The following is a 16,417-nucleotide window of genomic DNA, read 5'->3' on the forward strand; positions in this document are numbered from 1 at the left end:
CCTGCAGTAATCATCACTTCATCAGTCTCTCACATCGTTGTGGAGAAATCTTAGCCCACCTTTTTTACAGCAGTTGTTCAGTTCATTGAGATTTGAGTGAATTCATTTATGCACAGCTCAGGTTGAGGTCTGAACTTTGACTGGGTCATTGCAACACTCTGATTCTTTTCTTTGTAGACTTGCTGCTGTGCTTGTGTTCATGGCGTGATGCATGACTCACTTTGAGCCAAGCTTCATATTTGACTCTTTAATACTTTGGCATACAGAGGAGTTCATGGTTAACGCTGTGACTGCGAGGTGCTCGAGTCATCAGCCTCCTCCACCATGCCGACAGTCTGTCCTGATAACTGTTTGGTTTCCAAACATCTCCACTTTGTCTCGTCTCTAATCTGTGCTGCCATGTTGTTTTTAAAGAGAAGAGGCTTTCTCCCTGTAACCCTCCAAACAAGCTAAACTTGTTCAGTCTTTTTCTAATTGTACTGCCATGAACTCTTAAGATGCTAACATGCAGAGTTCTCGGGTTTCTGCTTTTTCTCCGAGCACTGCACGCTCTAACCTTGATAGTAGTTTATTCCAGTTCTGTTTATTCCAGCAATCCTTTCCTGTGAAAGTAGTAAAGATGTACGTTAGTGAGCTGACCATGAACACCTCAATGACCTGAACCAACATTGTAAAAAAGGGCCAAGACTCCTCCACAGTGACGTGAGCACTGATCACATCACTGTCAGTACTGAAAAAGAGAAGTTAGTCATTCCTGCTGCAGATGCGGTGGACTCAGTTTTTCTCACGGCTGCAGAGAGTCCTGTGAAGACTTTTCTCACGTCTTCAGAGAAGACTGTATACAACTGCAGCCGTCGTTTTCAGCCCCAGATGTTGCTGCTTTGCATTGACTTCTGCTGCTTTAAGCCTGGTTAAACAGCTGTTTCACCACACGATGAACTTTTTTCCCTCATGAATTCGGAGCCCTGCAGCTTCTGAGTTCTTCTTCTCGCTGCCAGACTCCTGAATGTCATGGCTGCACTTCAAGCTGTTACAGTGTTTATGGATGGCTGTTGTGTGCCAGAGGTCGTCCTGATTGGACGGGCGGGGTGATTTACGCAGTGATACATCAGTCCGGGCTTTCAAAATTCGTTTTTAATACGAACTCGTTGAGAAGAGCGGGGAGAATTGACTGGAGGAGCCATCTGTGAGGAGTGTATATCACATCAGACACGTCTCACACTCTGCAGCTGAAGAGTTTTCCTCCTTAGTGTGGCTTTCCTCACATTCCCCCTCATAATCAAATTGAATTAAATGAAAAAATGAAAAAGTCCAATTTTATGCCCGATTTGTCGTCCCACATGCTTGATTCTGGTTTCCATAGGCTTCCTCTCCTGTGATTGATCGCCACCGTTCTGTTTTGGAGCTATTCTGGTCACTCTCTCTCGAGTCCTTTCTGGAAAGCGTACCTATAAAAAGACCCGCTAATGATTAAAGTCATTTGACACACTGGGATGGTGTCGGTGCCAGATCAGCGCATTAATCTTACTAATTAAAGTTGTGAATAATTTACTCTGCAGATATTTCAGGTGGTTCTGCCGGCCGAAGTGAAGCCCGACAGCTCGACGGCTCAGAGGTCCCAAACCACCGGACACCTCCTCCTGACAATGCCCAGGGTACGTACAGGTACACGTCACACCTGAGCCAGGTACGGGACGCTGCAGCAGGAAGAGGTTAAAAGGCTGCTGCAAAACTTCACAGAGAACTTTTGCTTCTTTGGGATGTTTTCTGAAAGGTTGGGACGCTTTGTAAAAAGTCAGATTACAGTGATTTATCCTGTTACAGTTTGAGCGCTGATGATTGACTGTGTGTGGACCTACGACTGTTCCCTGTTCTTTTTTCACTTGTTCCTCTGAAGATCAGTCGTATTAAACTCAGAGTTTTAATAAAGAAACTCTTTACTGCGTCTATAACAAGAAAAACAGGTGCTGATGCTGCAGCATCGCAGCAGCTGCTGCTATTAATCCTCCATATGGCTGTTAAATCCTGCAGCAGAAACCAAAGACTGAAAGCTGTTTGTGTCGTCTTTTTCTTCTTTTTCAGGCTGAAGGTGAAATCAAAGTGACGAAGACCGTCCCACGTCCACCCAGAGTGCGTCAGAACAGACGCAGCGGCGGCTTATCGGAGGATGATCAAAGGTAGCTTCAGTGCACAGAGCTCATGATCACACATCCACACACTGTTGGACAGGAAGGAAACAAATATTAACCTCCAGTTTCTTTTTAATAATCTTTATGATGATCTAAGAAAGCAAATGCAAGGATGGAATAAGACATTAGAGATAAAGAGACGTAACTTTAAGCACCGCGACAGATGAAAACAGAAATTCAACCTTTAATCTTTGGTGTAAAGTGCAGCGCACATCAGCGTTTCACAAACTGAGGCCACGCTGGGGTGAAGTACTTCTGTGAAGGTAAGTTAGTATTTTTAGAGCACGTTTGAAAAACACCTTTAAGAACCAAAGTACGTCAAACGGCTCAACATGAAGGGCAACAAGAGACGAATACAAGTACTGAACATCTGCACGGTGGTGTCTGCAGGCTCATGTTTACACGTGACTTTATTAAACATCAAGTAAAAGAAGAGATTTACCAAACAGCTCCTCCAAAATAAAACATGTTTATCATCGGTGAAAGGTCTGGACTGTGCTGTTATAATAACTGCAGGATGCCTTTTAGCTTCCTAATGGAAATAAAAACATTATTGCCTTAGTTTTGCTGTGTGACTGTTCAAAGATTTAGATCACCATTAAACCAGATGTTAAAGATTCTCAGCAGCCGACTCAGTTTGCGAGTGTCAGAGGGTCTAATAGGCAGGTTTATCTGTCTGTCATCAGCATAGAAATGAATCACAGCTGACAGAAAGGCAGAGGTCAGTCTGCACATACATCACATGTAACGTATGTGCAGACTGACCTCCTTTTGTCCTGTCTTTCTTCCTTCACCCCAAACGGTGGTCAGCCTTTCCAGAGCCTGGTTCTGCAGGTTGTTTCTTCCTGTTGAAAGGGAGTTTTTCCTTCCCACTGTCGCCAAGTGCTTGCTGATACACTGTATTGAGGTTTTCTCTTTAATATTGTAAGATCTTTACTTTGAGCACCTTGAAAAAACTGTTTGATTTGTGATTTGATGATTAAGTGAAATTTAACTGGGCATTAGTTTCTTAAACTGCAGGAATAATGTTATGTGATACATACAACTTTCTATTTGTGATGGTAATAGATGATAAACAGTCAGAAATACTAGGTTTATAATACTATTAGGGCATAAAGAGGTGCAGCCTGCAGGCTGGTCTGTGTTTGTGTGAAAGAAGTCGAGCATTGTTGGCTGTGGTGTTAGTCTGAGTTTGGCCTCGAGTTTAATACGCACATATTTAAACACCTCTGGCTCATCAGGCCCCCGTTGCCCTGATTACAGATGCCTGTTGTATTTTAAACACTGAGCGTGACTCATTTTATCAGCCGTGTTCATGATCGATGACCGTGTGCTGGGCGGAGATAACCTTGACCCACGCGGCATCATTACACTTGGGAGGAAGTGAGGAAGAGGATTCTCCACAGTGAAACGTGTCTGTGCTGCTGGGCTCATATTTAGCTGCAGGCTGCTGAAAACAGCTGCTGCAGACCACCAAACTGTGAATGTGACCCAAATCCCACTCTGAGAGAAAAGAACAATTACAATTATTTTTGGTTGAATTTAAACCATTTTTGTCCTTTGAAGCACTTGGAGCTGGTTTGGCTCACCATTCTGGTAACATACCGCTGTTACACTTTTTAATCATTTTATATAAAGTTAAAGGAACAAACCTGAGTCAGCAAACACCTTTTTCATATCTTGTCTCTATTTAAAAGCCTCCAGCTGCCCTCAGACAGCATCTGCATCCCCCTCCTGTGTTTCTGTCAGATAGTTGGAGACCCTGAACTGCAGGACTGTTTGTGCTGTTTTCATGCAGTTATCTATTAAATAATATGACTGTTGCAGACTATTTGAGAAGCTTGTGCTTCAGTAAAAATCACAATCATATACATCAGGAGGAGAGCAGGTGTATTTTTACTTTCAGTATATGAGAGAGGTGTGGTCACGGCTGAAATATACACACATGTATGTTTCAGTTCTTTAAGGTGATTAAAAATTCTGCCCTTCAGTGTTTGTGTGAGATTTAAAAATGAGGAGAGGGATCGGAGATGTGGCTCCAACAGAGCAAGATGGCCATAAAGGTCCAAAATGTGTGTAGATCATCTTTTATATACAGTCTATGTTCTGGTCAAAGTTGTGAATTTGTAAACGTGCAACTTTAAGAGTCAGGAGAGAAGATTTGGAGTCTTTGTGTTTGTCTCATCTTCACTGACTGAAACATGAACGATCAGCAGCTCCTCTTCCTCTGTGAGGTGATGAAGCTCTCACTGAGGTTGAGCTCAGCTTCACCTCTTAATGACCACATTAGTCTGCAGAGCCGTGTAACTGATCCCCCGCTCCCTCTGCATGCCTGGAGGTGTGCTCTTCACCACGCCACCATCATCATCATCATTACTGCTTTATGACAGAGTCGCTTCCTGTCCTTCATCTGTCCCCATCAAACTCCATAAAGAGTCCCAGTGCAGTCCTGGACTCTCGATATAAATGCTAAGGTGACAGGTGAGCTCCGCTGCTTCCTGCTGACTTATTGCATAGTTTCGATATGATAAGGCGTGACCTTTGACCCCTGGGCCTTTAGATTCTGTATTCTGCCTCGGGTGTGCGCGGAAATTGATCTGAAGGCCCTGATCGGGTTTGAAATGGATTTTCTTGATGGCACGAGGCAGCACTAAGTGTAAAATAGACTCAGACATAATCTCAGACCCTCGGCTCACAGCGCCATTGATAAGTGGATCTGAAAGGTTAAAGGTCAAGGTCACCTGGAAAGCCCAGTCTGGGTTGTTATAGTAAACTCCCTGAGGTTACATTAATTGCAGATAAACAGAATTAAAAAATTTTTTTATCTCCCCTCAAAAATGAAGTAATCAGTCTAACAGCTGCTAAATTACTGTTTATTTCCCAAAATCCAAAGTTCTGATTTCCGATCACGTAAAGCAGAAAAATTTAAACTCTTGATAATTCTCCACCTAATTTGGCAAATAAAATTCAAACATTTTAGGCACCCCAGTCAAGTTGGTGACCTTTGACCCTTCCACCTCACCACCTCTGACCTCGTGACCAAACTTGGCAGGAAACTTGTTAGATGATGTGTGTGGTGTTAGAACCCTGTTAGATGTTCCCAGGCGGGTAATATGGCGTGCTCTCTGCCTCAGTACCCACGAGGACCTCCACTATGAGTGACCAATGACAGGAAGCCATGTTGGACTTTCTAACCAGGCCGGGCAGAGGAGGCCCGGGACTAGCAGCTCCATTTTTATTTCTTATTGTTCTCTTTCTTTCATTACAGTTTTAAATGTATTTACTGTGTTCGCAGTTCAAGGAAAGAGAAGAATTTCCTTTCTATCCATCATTGAACCCATAAATGGTGAATCTGGACTGTTACCAACTGAACTGGGTCCCACAAAGCCCCCAAAATCAAAGTCTGGAAATTTCTAGATCAGTATTTGGGAGGGTTTTTTTTTTTTTTGTTTTTTTTTAATATTTAGGGTTGTTTATTCTCTTTCACATCCAGGCTGAGCTAGTACCTGCACTGATGCAGAGGCTGACAGCTCTCTCATTTAATCTCATTTCTAATTTTCTATTCTTCTAAAAATTGCTTCTAATTGAAATCTGTCTGTTTTCCATATTTGAAAAGAGGACCATCAGCTGTTCATAATTCACGTTAATCTTTTTATTAAAAAAACAAAATAAAAATAAAGGCTGTTTGTGCACAGCGGACTCCAGACTCTTCTAAATGTGACACTTACAGTTTTCATTTCAGTGAGGCAGATCTCTGTCGGAAAAAAGAGTTCTGGAGTAAAGGTTGTTCCTCTAAATCAACCTAATCTTTTAATGAAACCTCTCGGGGCACTATGCGCCCATATCTACATGACATGGACTTCCACAGCCGATAGGTGGGCATATTAAAGTAGATCGACCTTCACGTTCAGCTCTCTTTTCACCACAACAGACCGTCTGTCGCTCTCATCCTTCATTATTCCAGGACTCTAAGATATTTGAACCTCTCCACACGGAGCCGCTCAGAACATCATGGACACTTCTGCAGTACCACCTCCAGCCGAAACGTTTCTGTCCCACATTGAGTTTACCTTTGTAGTTCAGCACAAGGCTTTTAAAAACTGGCTGTAATGTGTGTTTGCAAGCGATCCATTAAAGCCTTTGAATCTGCACTCAGGTTTAAATCATATTTTTGTCTTATCAAAAAAGTCCACATCAGGAAGAAGCTCGGTATCTGCGCATTAACCTCGTCTCTCTGCGTCCACGTGACTCGTTTAGCCTGGTTCTTATCTTAACGTGAGCCGATGGGGTTCAGATCAGACCTGTGACATCACCTCACATCCACTCCAAAGCCTAATCCTCTGTGGATCGGTGGCCGCAGACACTGAACAGAACCCGCTGATGTTGTTACTGTGGCTGAGTACAACTCAATTACATCCCCATTACCGAACTGAGAGTGATAACCCTGCAGGAACTCCGTCCAATAAAAGCTTAGTCATAGTTATTTTCCTGCAGACTTCATCAGCACTCAGGTTACTCTGAGAGCTCATGAACTTCCAAAGTTTCCTGCATTTCTACTCGGTTCTGCAGTATTCACATCTATAAACACTGTGCTGAGGCGTAACGAGGTCTAAGAAAGTTTATGAAAGAAAAGTTGATGGGAGAACACGAGCACACCTGTGCACAAGTCTGACCCATATGTACAAACATATTTGAGACACACGGTGAGGCGCTGACTGGAAGCCAAACTTGAAAAATACGAAACCTTGTTTACAGAATCAGACTGGAGATGAATTGGTTTGAGTCCCTCTGTGATCAGTTAAGATATCACAGTATCAGACGGTCCCCTATCGACGTGGCATTGGTGGGGAGGAAGAGCTCCCTTCTAACAGGAAGAATAATGTGGCAGAACCAAAGTGAGGTGCAGGAGGACTGGTTGGGGGCAGGGTGGGTCAAAAAAAGCAGAGTTAAAAAATGAGGGAATAAAGCCAAACTAAATGAAAACCAAAAATATTCCAACACGACACAAAACAGCCGACAGCTCTAAGTCCAAATGCAGATTCACTGGGCGTCTATAAGGGAGCTGTTATTTCCCAGCAGCTGCTGTGACTGGTACGTCACTGCTGCAGGATATTGTGCATGTGGAGCTAAGCAAAGGGGAACTGTGACAGAGTGGCATTAAGTTCTTCCACATTATGATCATATTTTTCCAGGTTTGGTTGTTGATGGACTCTGGAAACATCCTGTCTTACAAACCTGTTTGACCACAATATCAAATGTACTAAACGTTCATTTCTGAAATTCGACACGCTTGCTTTCTCTGTCCGAGGTTTTCCTGACGCGGTGTGTTTTCTCTACAGTCCTCTGGCAGCTTTATTCCCCTCTTAATAAACAGGCGGGAGAATGCAGAGAGTAATGAAGGGGCTCCTCGTCCTCCTCCTGCGTCCTTCTGATGTTTATTGTCAGCTGCTGTGCAGAAGATTAAATTATAGTAGCAACGCTCTTCCTGGAAAATTTTACTAAAAGGAAGCCTAATTATTGGAAGAGCATACGCTCCACACTGTGGACTGGATCAAGAGGAGACCAGAATTTGGGTCAGTTTGTGGTATTTTTCTTTAAGACATTGAGATTGTGTCTTTTAATCTTTCTCCTTTCAGTTTAACATTTATTTGTAGGTATTATAGCACGGTGGTTAGCACTGCTGCCTCACAGCCAGAAAGCCCTGAGTTCAATTCCACCATCAGGCCGGGCTCTTTCTGTGTGGAGTTTGAACGTTCTCCCCGTGTATACGTGGGTTCTCCAGCTTCCTCCCACAGTCCAAAGACATGCAGTTAGTGTGGATCGGTTAACTGGAAACTCTGACTTGCCCATAGGCGTGAATGTGAGAGCGAATGGTTGTCTGTCTGCTACAAAATACAGAACAGAACTAGTTATGAAAAACAGAATTCTTCAGACAGCAACATAAAGAAGGACTTTTGCTTTGCAACAGTCTCACAAATAATGCAATTCAATTTTATTTCATCCATATAGCACCAAATAACAGCAACAGTTGACTGGAGGCACTTTCTGTTGTAAGGTAAGGACCGAACAGTAATACAGCAAAACCCCCAAAATCAGACAATCCCCTACGAGCAAGCACCTGGCAACAGTGGGAAGGAAGAACCCCCTTTTTAACAGGAAGAAACCAGTGGCAGGTTGGGGAGGGGTGGCCATCTGCTGTGACTGATCGAGGAGGATGGGAGGAGAAAAGGCACAATGTCTTCTACTTCACATTTAAGCAGGGTGAGTCCTCTGTGCACTCCAGCAGCACAGCAGCCATGGCTAGGACTTTTATTGTGAAAGGGAGAAAAAAATCAATTTGTGCACACACGAGTGGAACAATTTAGCATCAACTGGTATGTCAGATTAACCCAGTTGTTGAGTGTCATTGTGTGTCTGTGTCCCCACGGTGACGTGTTACATTGCGGTTAATTCGACAAACACAATCAGAGAAACCCCCGGAGACGGTTTGCTGCTCACAGCACATCTGACCGTGAAGCCGGCGTCCTATAAACTGATCTGATGGGTTAATGGACTTGATTGTTGTAAGATGGAGGAGATGAGTTCAGAGGAGGAGCTGGATCATTTCGGTTTGATGGTAACAGATAATGTGGAAAATTGACCCCCGGAGATGAATTTATGGATGCTTGAGTAACAACACTGAACACAACAGTAAATAATGAACACATGAAGTCAGTTTGTTTCCACAGAATATTTCTGATACACAATGAACATAATTCCAAATATTACAGTAAACTGGTGACTGATTGTAACCAACTCCAGTAAAGTTGAACCAATAAAATAGGTGAAAAAAGGTTTATTAACGGAGTGTCACGTGCACTTTGCACCATCGATCACATCCGTGCGAGCGCTCATATTGATGTTTTACATTAAATCTGGGAACCTGAGTGTTTCTGCGCAGCATCAGCACCAACGATGGCTGATTTATTCTCCTGTTCTCATAAAGCTTCTCAGAACTGGGAGCTGCTGCTGCTGATTCTGAGAACTCAGATATTTTCTGTGAATTTCTCCTCACAGTGAGGAAAACTATCCTGAGAAAGAGAGAAGTTATTCACAGAGAACCCAGAGGTCAGAACCGGAGGAGGTAGGAGGACTTTTACAGTTTCTTTAGCAGACACGTGACGGTGATGAACTGCTACGTGCTCGATCATCAGGGATGATGGTGGTCTGTCCCAACTGCACATACGCATCACCCTCACTTTAATCCTGATAGCAGCTGGTGCTTCGTTTCTTGGTACAGTCAGGAGTTTTTTCTGTTATCGTTCTTATTTTCTTGCTTTTTGGTGGGTTTACCTGCCGGTCAGCTGCCACGCAGATTAAAACTACCAGCGTGGGAACAGCAGTGACTGCTCAGGTGAACCAGGCCGATGCTTTCAAACAGCTTGAAGGTTGAACTGATTCTTTGAGGAAATCATTTTCTTTTTGTACGTTTCATAAACTCTACATTTTGCTCTCCTTCCTGCGTCCATTTTCACTAAGATTTAAATCTAAATCCAAACGTTGAGCATCTTAAAACCATGTTCAAGATTTTCCGATATTCACTATAATGACTCCAGACTTACACTGACTTCCTGTAAGACTCCCGTGGATATTGCTGGAGAATCCTAATGTTTGAGTAAATCCTTTTCATCCACCAGCAGCTCTGTTATTACAATCAATCAATCAATCTTTATTTATAAAGCACTTTTCATACAGAGAAAATGTAGCACAAAGTGCTTTACATAGTTAAAAGCAGCCCACCCCACCCTCCAACTCACTCCCCACACTCTCAATACACATATATCCCCCCACCCACACACACATACACACACGCGCACACTTAAAGAGTAAAAATTGGGCTGGGCTCGCATGAGCCAAGTGAGGAAACACTATAACAGGGAGCCGTCTGCACCGGGAGCCGGTCACAGACCGCAGCCTCCAGGCTGGGCACACAGCAGGAGGGAGGCAAAGGAGCCCCCCAGCCAGGCTGAGAGGACCCCAGAGACCCAGCAGCCACGGTCAATAACAGCCCCGGTGCAGAGAGCGCCCTCCGAGGAAACACTGGAGATATGACGCAATACAATATATATAGGGTAAAATGATAAAATAAATAAGAACAGGATACAATATAAATATAAATATAAATAGAATAAGAAGATTAAAAAATGAATAAGAATAAAATCAATAAATATTAGGTAAATCCTAAATTAATAATAGAATAACAGGATAGAATAAATAAGCATAAAATAAATAAACGCTAAGTAAAAGCTAAATTAAAAAGGTGGTCTTGAGCCTGTTCTTAAAAACATGTACGTTCTCTGCGGCCCTGAGCTCCTCCGGCAGGCTGTTCCACAGACGAGGACCATACCACTGAAATGCTGCCTCTCCGTGAGCATGTGTCCTGACTTTAGGGACAATCAAAAGGCCAGTACCAGAGGACCTCAGGGTCCGCGAGGGTTCGTATGGTAAAAGCAGATCTGAGAGATAAGAAGGCCCAAGACCATTAAGACATTTAAAAACCAATAAAAGAACTTTAAAATTGATCCTGAAACACACGGGGAGCCAGTGCAGCGATTCTAAAACCGGTGTAATGTGGGCCCGCCCTCTGGTCTTCGTCAGCACACGAGCTGCAGAGTTTTGCAAAAGTTGTAAAGTTGAAATATTCTTCTTAGGAAGACCAGAGAGCAGGGCATTACAGTAATCAATACGACTGGTAATAAAAGCATGCATCAGCATCTCCGTGTTGGCCCGAGAGAGAATAGGGCGGACTCTGGCTATATTTTTTAGATGATAAAATCCAATTTTGGTTACATGTTTAACATGTGGGATAAAACCAAGCTCAGAGTCAAAAATAACACCCAGGTTTTTCACTTGTAGCGAAGGACATAGTGAAAATGCCTCTAATTTAGACAAGAGTTTCTCTCTCTGAGCCTCAGGACCGACGATTAAAACTTCAGTTTTGTCCTGGTTAAGCTGTAAAAAGTTTTCTGCCATCCAAGATCTTATATCTAAGATACAGTTAAAGAGGGCATCCATTGGTCTGGTGTCATGAGGAGACACGGAGATGTACAGCTGCGTGTCATCAGCGTAACTGTGGAAGTTCACTCCATGCCTCCTGATGACACTGCCGAGAGGGAGCATATACAAATTAAAAAGTACAGGGCCTAGAACCGACCCTTGAGGCACACCACATGTCATTTTATGGATCTTAGAGGAGCATGTATCCATACTCACCATAAAAGTTCTGTCAGAGAGATAGGAAGTGAACCAGCTGTGTACAGCACCAGAGAGGCCCACCATGTGTTTCAGTCTGTTTAAAAGAATAGCGTGGTCTACTGTATCAAAGGCTGCGCTTAGATCCAGCAGCACCAGCACTGAGAGCTTTTGGGCGTCCCAGTTACATCTAAGATCATTTAAAACCTTTAGGAGAGCCGTCTCTGTGCTGTGGTTCACCCTAAATCCAGACTGGAATATCTCCAGGATCTGTCTATCATTGAGAAAATCAGTAATCTGAGTAAAAACAAGTTTTTCTAAGATTTTACTTAAAAATGGTAAGTTGGATACAGGTCTGTAGTTATTAAAATCATTACAATCCAAATTGCTCTTCTTCAGAAGGGGCCTCACCACCGCCGTTTTAAAGGCAGCAGGGAAGACACCCAACTGAAGAGAGCAATTCATCATGCATAAAAGCTCAGCCTCAAAAAATCCATAAAGTGTTTTAAAGAGTGAAGAAGGGATTGGATCTAAAAGACATGTGGTGGGTCTCACTGTGGAGAAAACCTTCTGAAAGTTCTCAGCATTAACCAGGACAAAGCTGTCCAGTGTCTCCTCAGGTACAATCGAGCCCTCAGATGTGTTTACAATCATATGGCGATTAGATAAAATATCAGATCTGATGGCGCTGATCTTTCCCCTGAAGTGGTCTGCAAACTGCTCACAGAGCGAGTCTGTGGGGTTCTTTGGGAGCTGTTAAAAATCAGGGTTAAATAAATACAGTCTGAGCTTCGCCCTTTTTATTAATTACTTCGTTTTTTTAATTAAAGCGTCACCACCTTATCTCTGTACGAGAGGAAAACGTGTTTCCTGACACAGAGAAACAGGGCACGTCAGTTTGTGTAACTGTGCGTGAACATTTCTACTCACACACTGCATGGATCAAATGTCTGGGTCACCTCCACATTACACCTTCAGGAGCTGCTGGGCCTCAGAAACATCCCGTGAAGCTCCTGGTGTGCCGTCTTTGTGCTGATGTTAATGCCGGAGGAGGTTTGGAGCTCTGCAGGGATTCATTATAATAACAGTTCTCACAGCTGATCCAGCAGTGAAGAGAGCATTTCAACAGCTGAGCAACACAGTTAAATTCATTGACCATCCTTTGATAAATGTTTGTAGAGGCAGGCTGTTGTTTATTTAATGTATTAATGAAGGAGGAGTGGAGGAGGCCAAGGCGCTCTCTTTCTCTACACCTGTGTCTTTCACGAAGCTCTTTTACTTATTTAAGACCTTCATAATTCTCCTTTATCTCGACAGGAAAAATAACGTTCCCGAGAGGCTCGAAGTCGACCCGAGCAAGCGCACAGCCGTCGACCTCGCCAACATCGTGCCACGCCAGATCGCCAAAGAAGGGCCGATGGAAACATCCAGACCGGATCCACCAGCCGCCGAGGATCACTTCTCTGAAGGGTTCGTGGACGACCCTGATGTCCCCCCACTCATATAAGAGTACAAGGATGAGCTTATATAACACTCAGACTGTATGATTGGAACAAAGAGACGGTATATTTCCTTTAAACGGACCTTTAGATTTCCTCTGACCTGCAGATGTGTGCAAATGAACCACTGCAGATTTCCTGATGTGTATGGTTCAGTCTGCAAACCTGATGTCTCAGCATTTAATAAATGTCCTTACCACCAGCCTTAAACACATATTAATGAGACACCTGGACATGAATTCAACTGGACAGTTTTATTGTTGGTACACAAAAAGTAAATGTAATTAAAGCTGTGAAGAGGCAGCTTCCACTCAAACACATTTTCTGCCCTTTTTAAAGCAGCTGTAAAGACGACATGGCCGATCGGGGGAAGACTCTGCTCGTTACTGCAGCAGGGCGAGGCCGAGAGCTGAAACGCTGGCACAGCTTTACTGAAGCAACGCAACATCACACTTCCTCACTATAAACATCGTTGTCTAATTCTGTCTCCTTTGAAATGATGCATTTGTTAAAAGCCAGCCCTGTTAGGAGGGATGAACAGAGAGACGCTGCTGCTGGTCTCCCTCAAACCCTCGTGTAGATTTCAGCCTGAAAATCAATCGTCTGAGTTCTGCCTGTGGCCTGGTTGCCGTCTTGGCTGCCGTTGTGCGTTGCCCTGCTGTGTTTTCTCTTTTTTTGTGATGCTCCTCCTCAAAGCTCAGAAGCTCGCTCACTCTCTGCGCCCGGCTTTGATCAGAGAGCCTCTGCTTTGTGCCCGGAGGACGCCGGTCCAAGCATATTCTGAAGCTTGTTCATCTCTCCTTGAAGTCTCCTGGGTCTCTGCTTTCCTCTGAGTTGTCACCCCAAAAAGCTCGGAGGTAACGACGACTCCTCCTCCTGGCTCTGAGCGCCGTTACAGCCGCAGCGCCTTGAGAACTCATTTTGGCGTTGGACCATTTTTCCTCCCGACAGCCTCGCTCGTCTTTTATCATCCAGCCTTCTATATTTGGACCCCGTGGCTCGAGCCATCTGGGAGATTTGGATGTTTGTGGTGCGGCTGCAGGAGGAAAAGCCTCTGTGATGCCATCTTCGATTTGAGTTTTTAATATAAGGACTTATTGTTGTTCAAACACATGTAAACTGCAGCGAGCAGGCGCCTTTAATGAGCCTCCTGGACCACAGTCACCACGCTTAATCATAGGTTTTGCTTTTATTTCAGTTCAAACTGAAAGGTTTTTATGTTTAGGTAACGATATAATGGATTTCTTATTAAAACAAGTAACTAAACAGCCAGTTCACAGAACACTTTAACATTTTTATATCATCGTTTCTTCCTGAAGTGAAAACATGAATATGTTTACTGGGTTTCCCTCCAGCCAATCATCATCCTGCAATGAAATGTTTCACGCCGCTGTTTAAACATTGAAACACGACAGCTTGGAAAGTTTCCACATTATTTTCCTTCGACCCAGATCTGCGGTCTGTGCTGCACTCGCGTCTGCTTCGCTTCATTAATTATTGATAAATGAGCTTCCCTCTCTGTCGTGTGGCTGTGCAGATAAGACGTTTTCTGTTTGTGCTCACTGTTTTTTTCCTGTGTGATGAAACAAACCAACACCACCGCCGGCCTCTGAAATACGCCCTCGAGGTTCAGGTTGCTGCGAGAGTTTCGTGCGTCAGTGGCAAATGCTCCATTAGTCCCATTTAACAGCTCGTTTAGCTCCTCGTCGTTATCACGGCTGAAGCGTTTCAGTGTTTCTGCCTCTCCTGACTCAGGTGTGTTGTGGTTAACTGGTGTTCGATTGGTGGATGCTTCCTCCATGATGGAGGTCTGAGGCAGCGGTCAGCTTCTTTCCTTACTCTGTTCCTCTGTCTGTATCATTGCTGCTGCTGCCTGAGCCTAAACCAGGTGAGCGTGTTCAGGCTGTTATCCGTCATCACTGCAGGTAAAGGTGTTCCTGTCCGCTTTGACTTCCCTGCAGTGAGAGAGGACACTGCACACTCGTTCACTAACAGCTTGTCAATAACACTCTAGACACGCCAGAAATCAGTCTTTTTGTCTATTTTACTCTCATTTGGAGCAGAATTTGTAAATGAACCTGGAAATGATTTAAATGAAATCTGAAACTAACGAATGGCATCATAAACTCATGTGGAGAGAGTTCACAGAGGTCATAAATCACGGGAGAAATCAGATCATTTTATTTTTAATGCTTGCCCTTCATTTTCCAGCCAGAAGAGTCGCCCCCTGCTGGCCATTAGAAAGAGTGCAGGTTAAGGATTTTCATGAGGTTGTTGTCATCAAAGTGAGAAATAGATGGAGATAGATCAATAGCCTGATAGACTACTGTAAAAATGCTGGAAAGACAAAATGCCAAATAATCAGGCCCCATCTTATCCTAAAGACCTCGTAGCACCATATGACCCCATCAGAGCTCTTCGCTCTCACACTGCAGGTTTACTTGTTGTATTTAAAAGTAGAATGGGAGGCAGAGCCTTCAGTTTTCAGGCCCCTCTTCTGTGGAACCAGCTTCCAGTTTGGATTCAGGAGACAGACACTATCTCTACTTTTAAGATTAGGCTTCAAACTTTCCTTTTTGCTAGTTCGGGCTGGATCAGGTGACCCTGAAGCATCTCTGTGGTTATGCTGCTACAGGCTCAGGCTGCTGGAGGACTTCCCATGATGCACTGAGCTCTTCTTCTTAATAATTCTTCCTCTTAATAACCTCAATAATTAAAGTACATTAAAGCTGTACTGTTATAATAAAGTAAATGTACTAAGTTACACCACTGAGTCGGTCACATTGGTTCACGTTGTTCGGCGCATGAAGCGGGGCGGGCTGTGGGGCAGGCTGTGGGCCTGTTTGTTGTTTTTTAGTCGTACAATCTGAATTATGAGCTCGTGCAGCGCTGGATTGTTTGTGACAGAAGTAATTGTTTTTTTACTGAGCAGATGGCTTTTAGCACTGCAGATGTCAGAGCTGCAGATTATAGTCAGTCTACCTTTAGTATTGACCTGTGGAGTGAATCTGTTTAAGAAGAGAGTTGTTTTTAGCTTTCACCTCCTTTGCCTGCGTGAACCTCCCTCCTGTTTAAACACTCAATCAGATCAGAACCAGAATGAACCAGATTTTCTTGCCGTCTGATTAAATTCAGAGACACAAGAACCCGTTTCTTATCTGTCCGAGCTCCATCGATTTTTGTCTGTTGCCATGACAGCGGACGGTCCCACTCATTTTGTGAAAGCAGCACCGCCTCATCGCTTTGACCCGGGTCAGACGGTACTGACTCGTAACGCTCGCCGTTTCCTTTCAGTCCGAGCCATCAGACTTCCGATCACACTCGTCTCTGAGCGGGAAGAAAAGCCTCCAGTTATTTTTATTCGTCTCCTCAGGTTTTCTTCTTTTTGCTGTATTTTATAAGTGCTACATGTCAGGTTTAAGCATTTCAGCCTCTCTGAACTCTCTGCTGCCGAGTCCACTCAGTGCTTCGTTGGTGATGTTATCATGTTTCTCCTTT

At 43.8% G+C, this 16,417-nt stretch overlaps 1 protein-coding gene across 9 annotated transcripts in view; it reads left to right on the forward strand.

The window, feature by feature from the left end:
* Window positions 1-16,417, forward strand: part of dnaaf11 (dynein axonemal assembly factor 11) — a 49,264-nt gene that overhangs the window by 22,059 nt on the left and 10,788 nt on the right. For 3 of the 9 annotated variants that reach the window (XM_086271792.1, XM_086271795.1, XM_086271796.1), the window contains exons 10-12: window positions 1,560-1,655; window positions 2,083-2,177; window positions 12,738-12,890. In XM_086271792.1, coding sequence (XP_086127918.1) covers window positions 1,560-1,655; window positions 2,083-2,177; window positions 12,738-12,890 — 344 coding nt within the window. Of the gene's footprint in view, window positions 1-1,559; window positions 1,656-2,082; window positions 2,178-12,737; window positions 13,205-13,258; window positions 16,400-16,417 lie in introns of those variants that run through there. The other 6 variants (XM_086271790.1, XM_086271787.1, XM_086271789.1 and 3 more) reach the window with 6 other exon arrangements.

The sequence above is a fragment of the Aulonocara sp. 'chitande type north' Nkhata Bay genome, linkage group LG18, assembly GCF_057382095.1.
Source record: "Aulonocara sp. 'chitande type north' Nkhata Bay isolate Kocher_YH1m ecotype deep benthic linkage group LG18, A_spYH_male_GT1.1, whole genome shotgun sequence".
NCBI classification, from domain to species: Eukaryota; Metazoa; Chordata; class Actinopteri; order Cichliformes; family Cichlidae; genus Aulonocara; species Aulonocara sp. 'chitande type north' Nkhata Bay.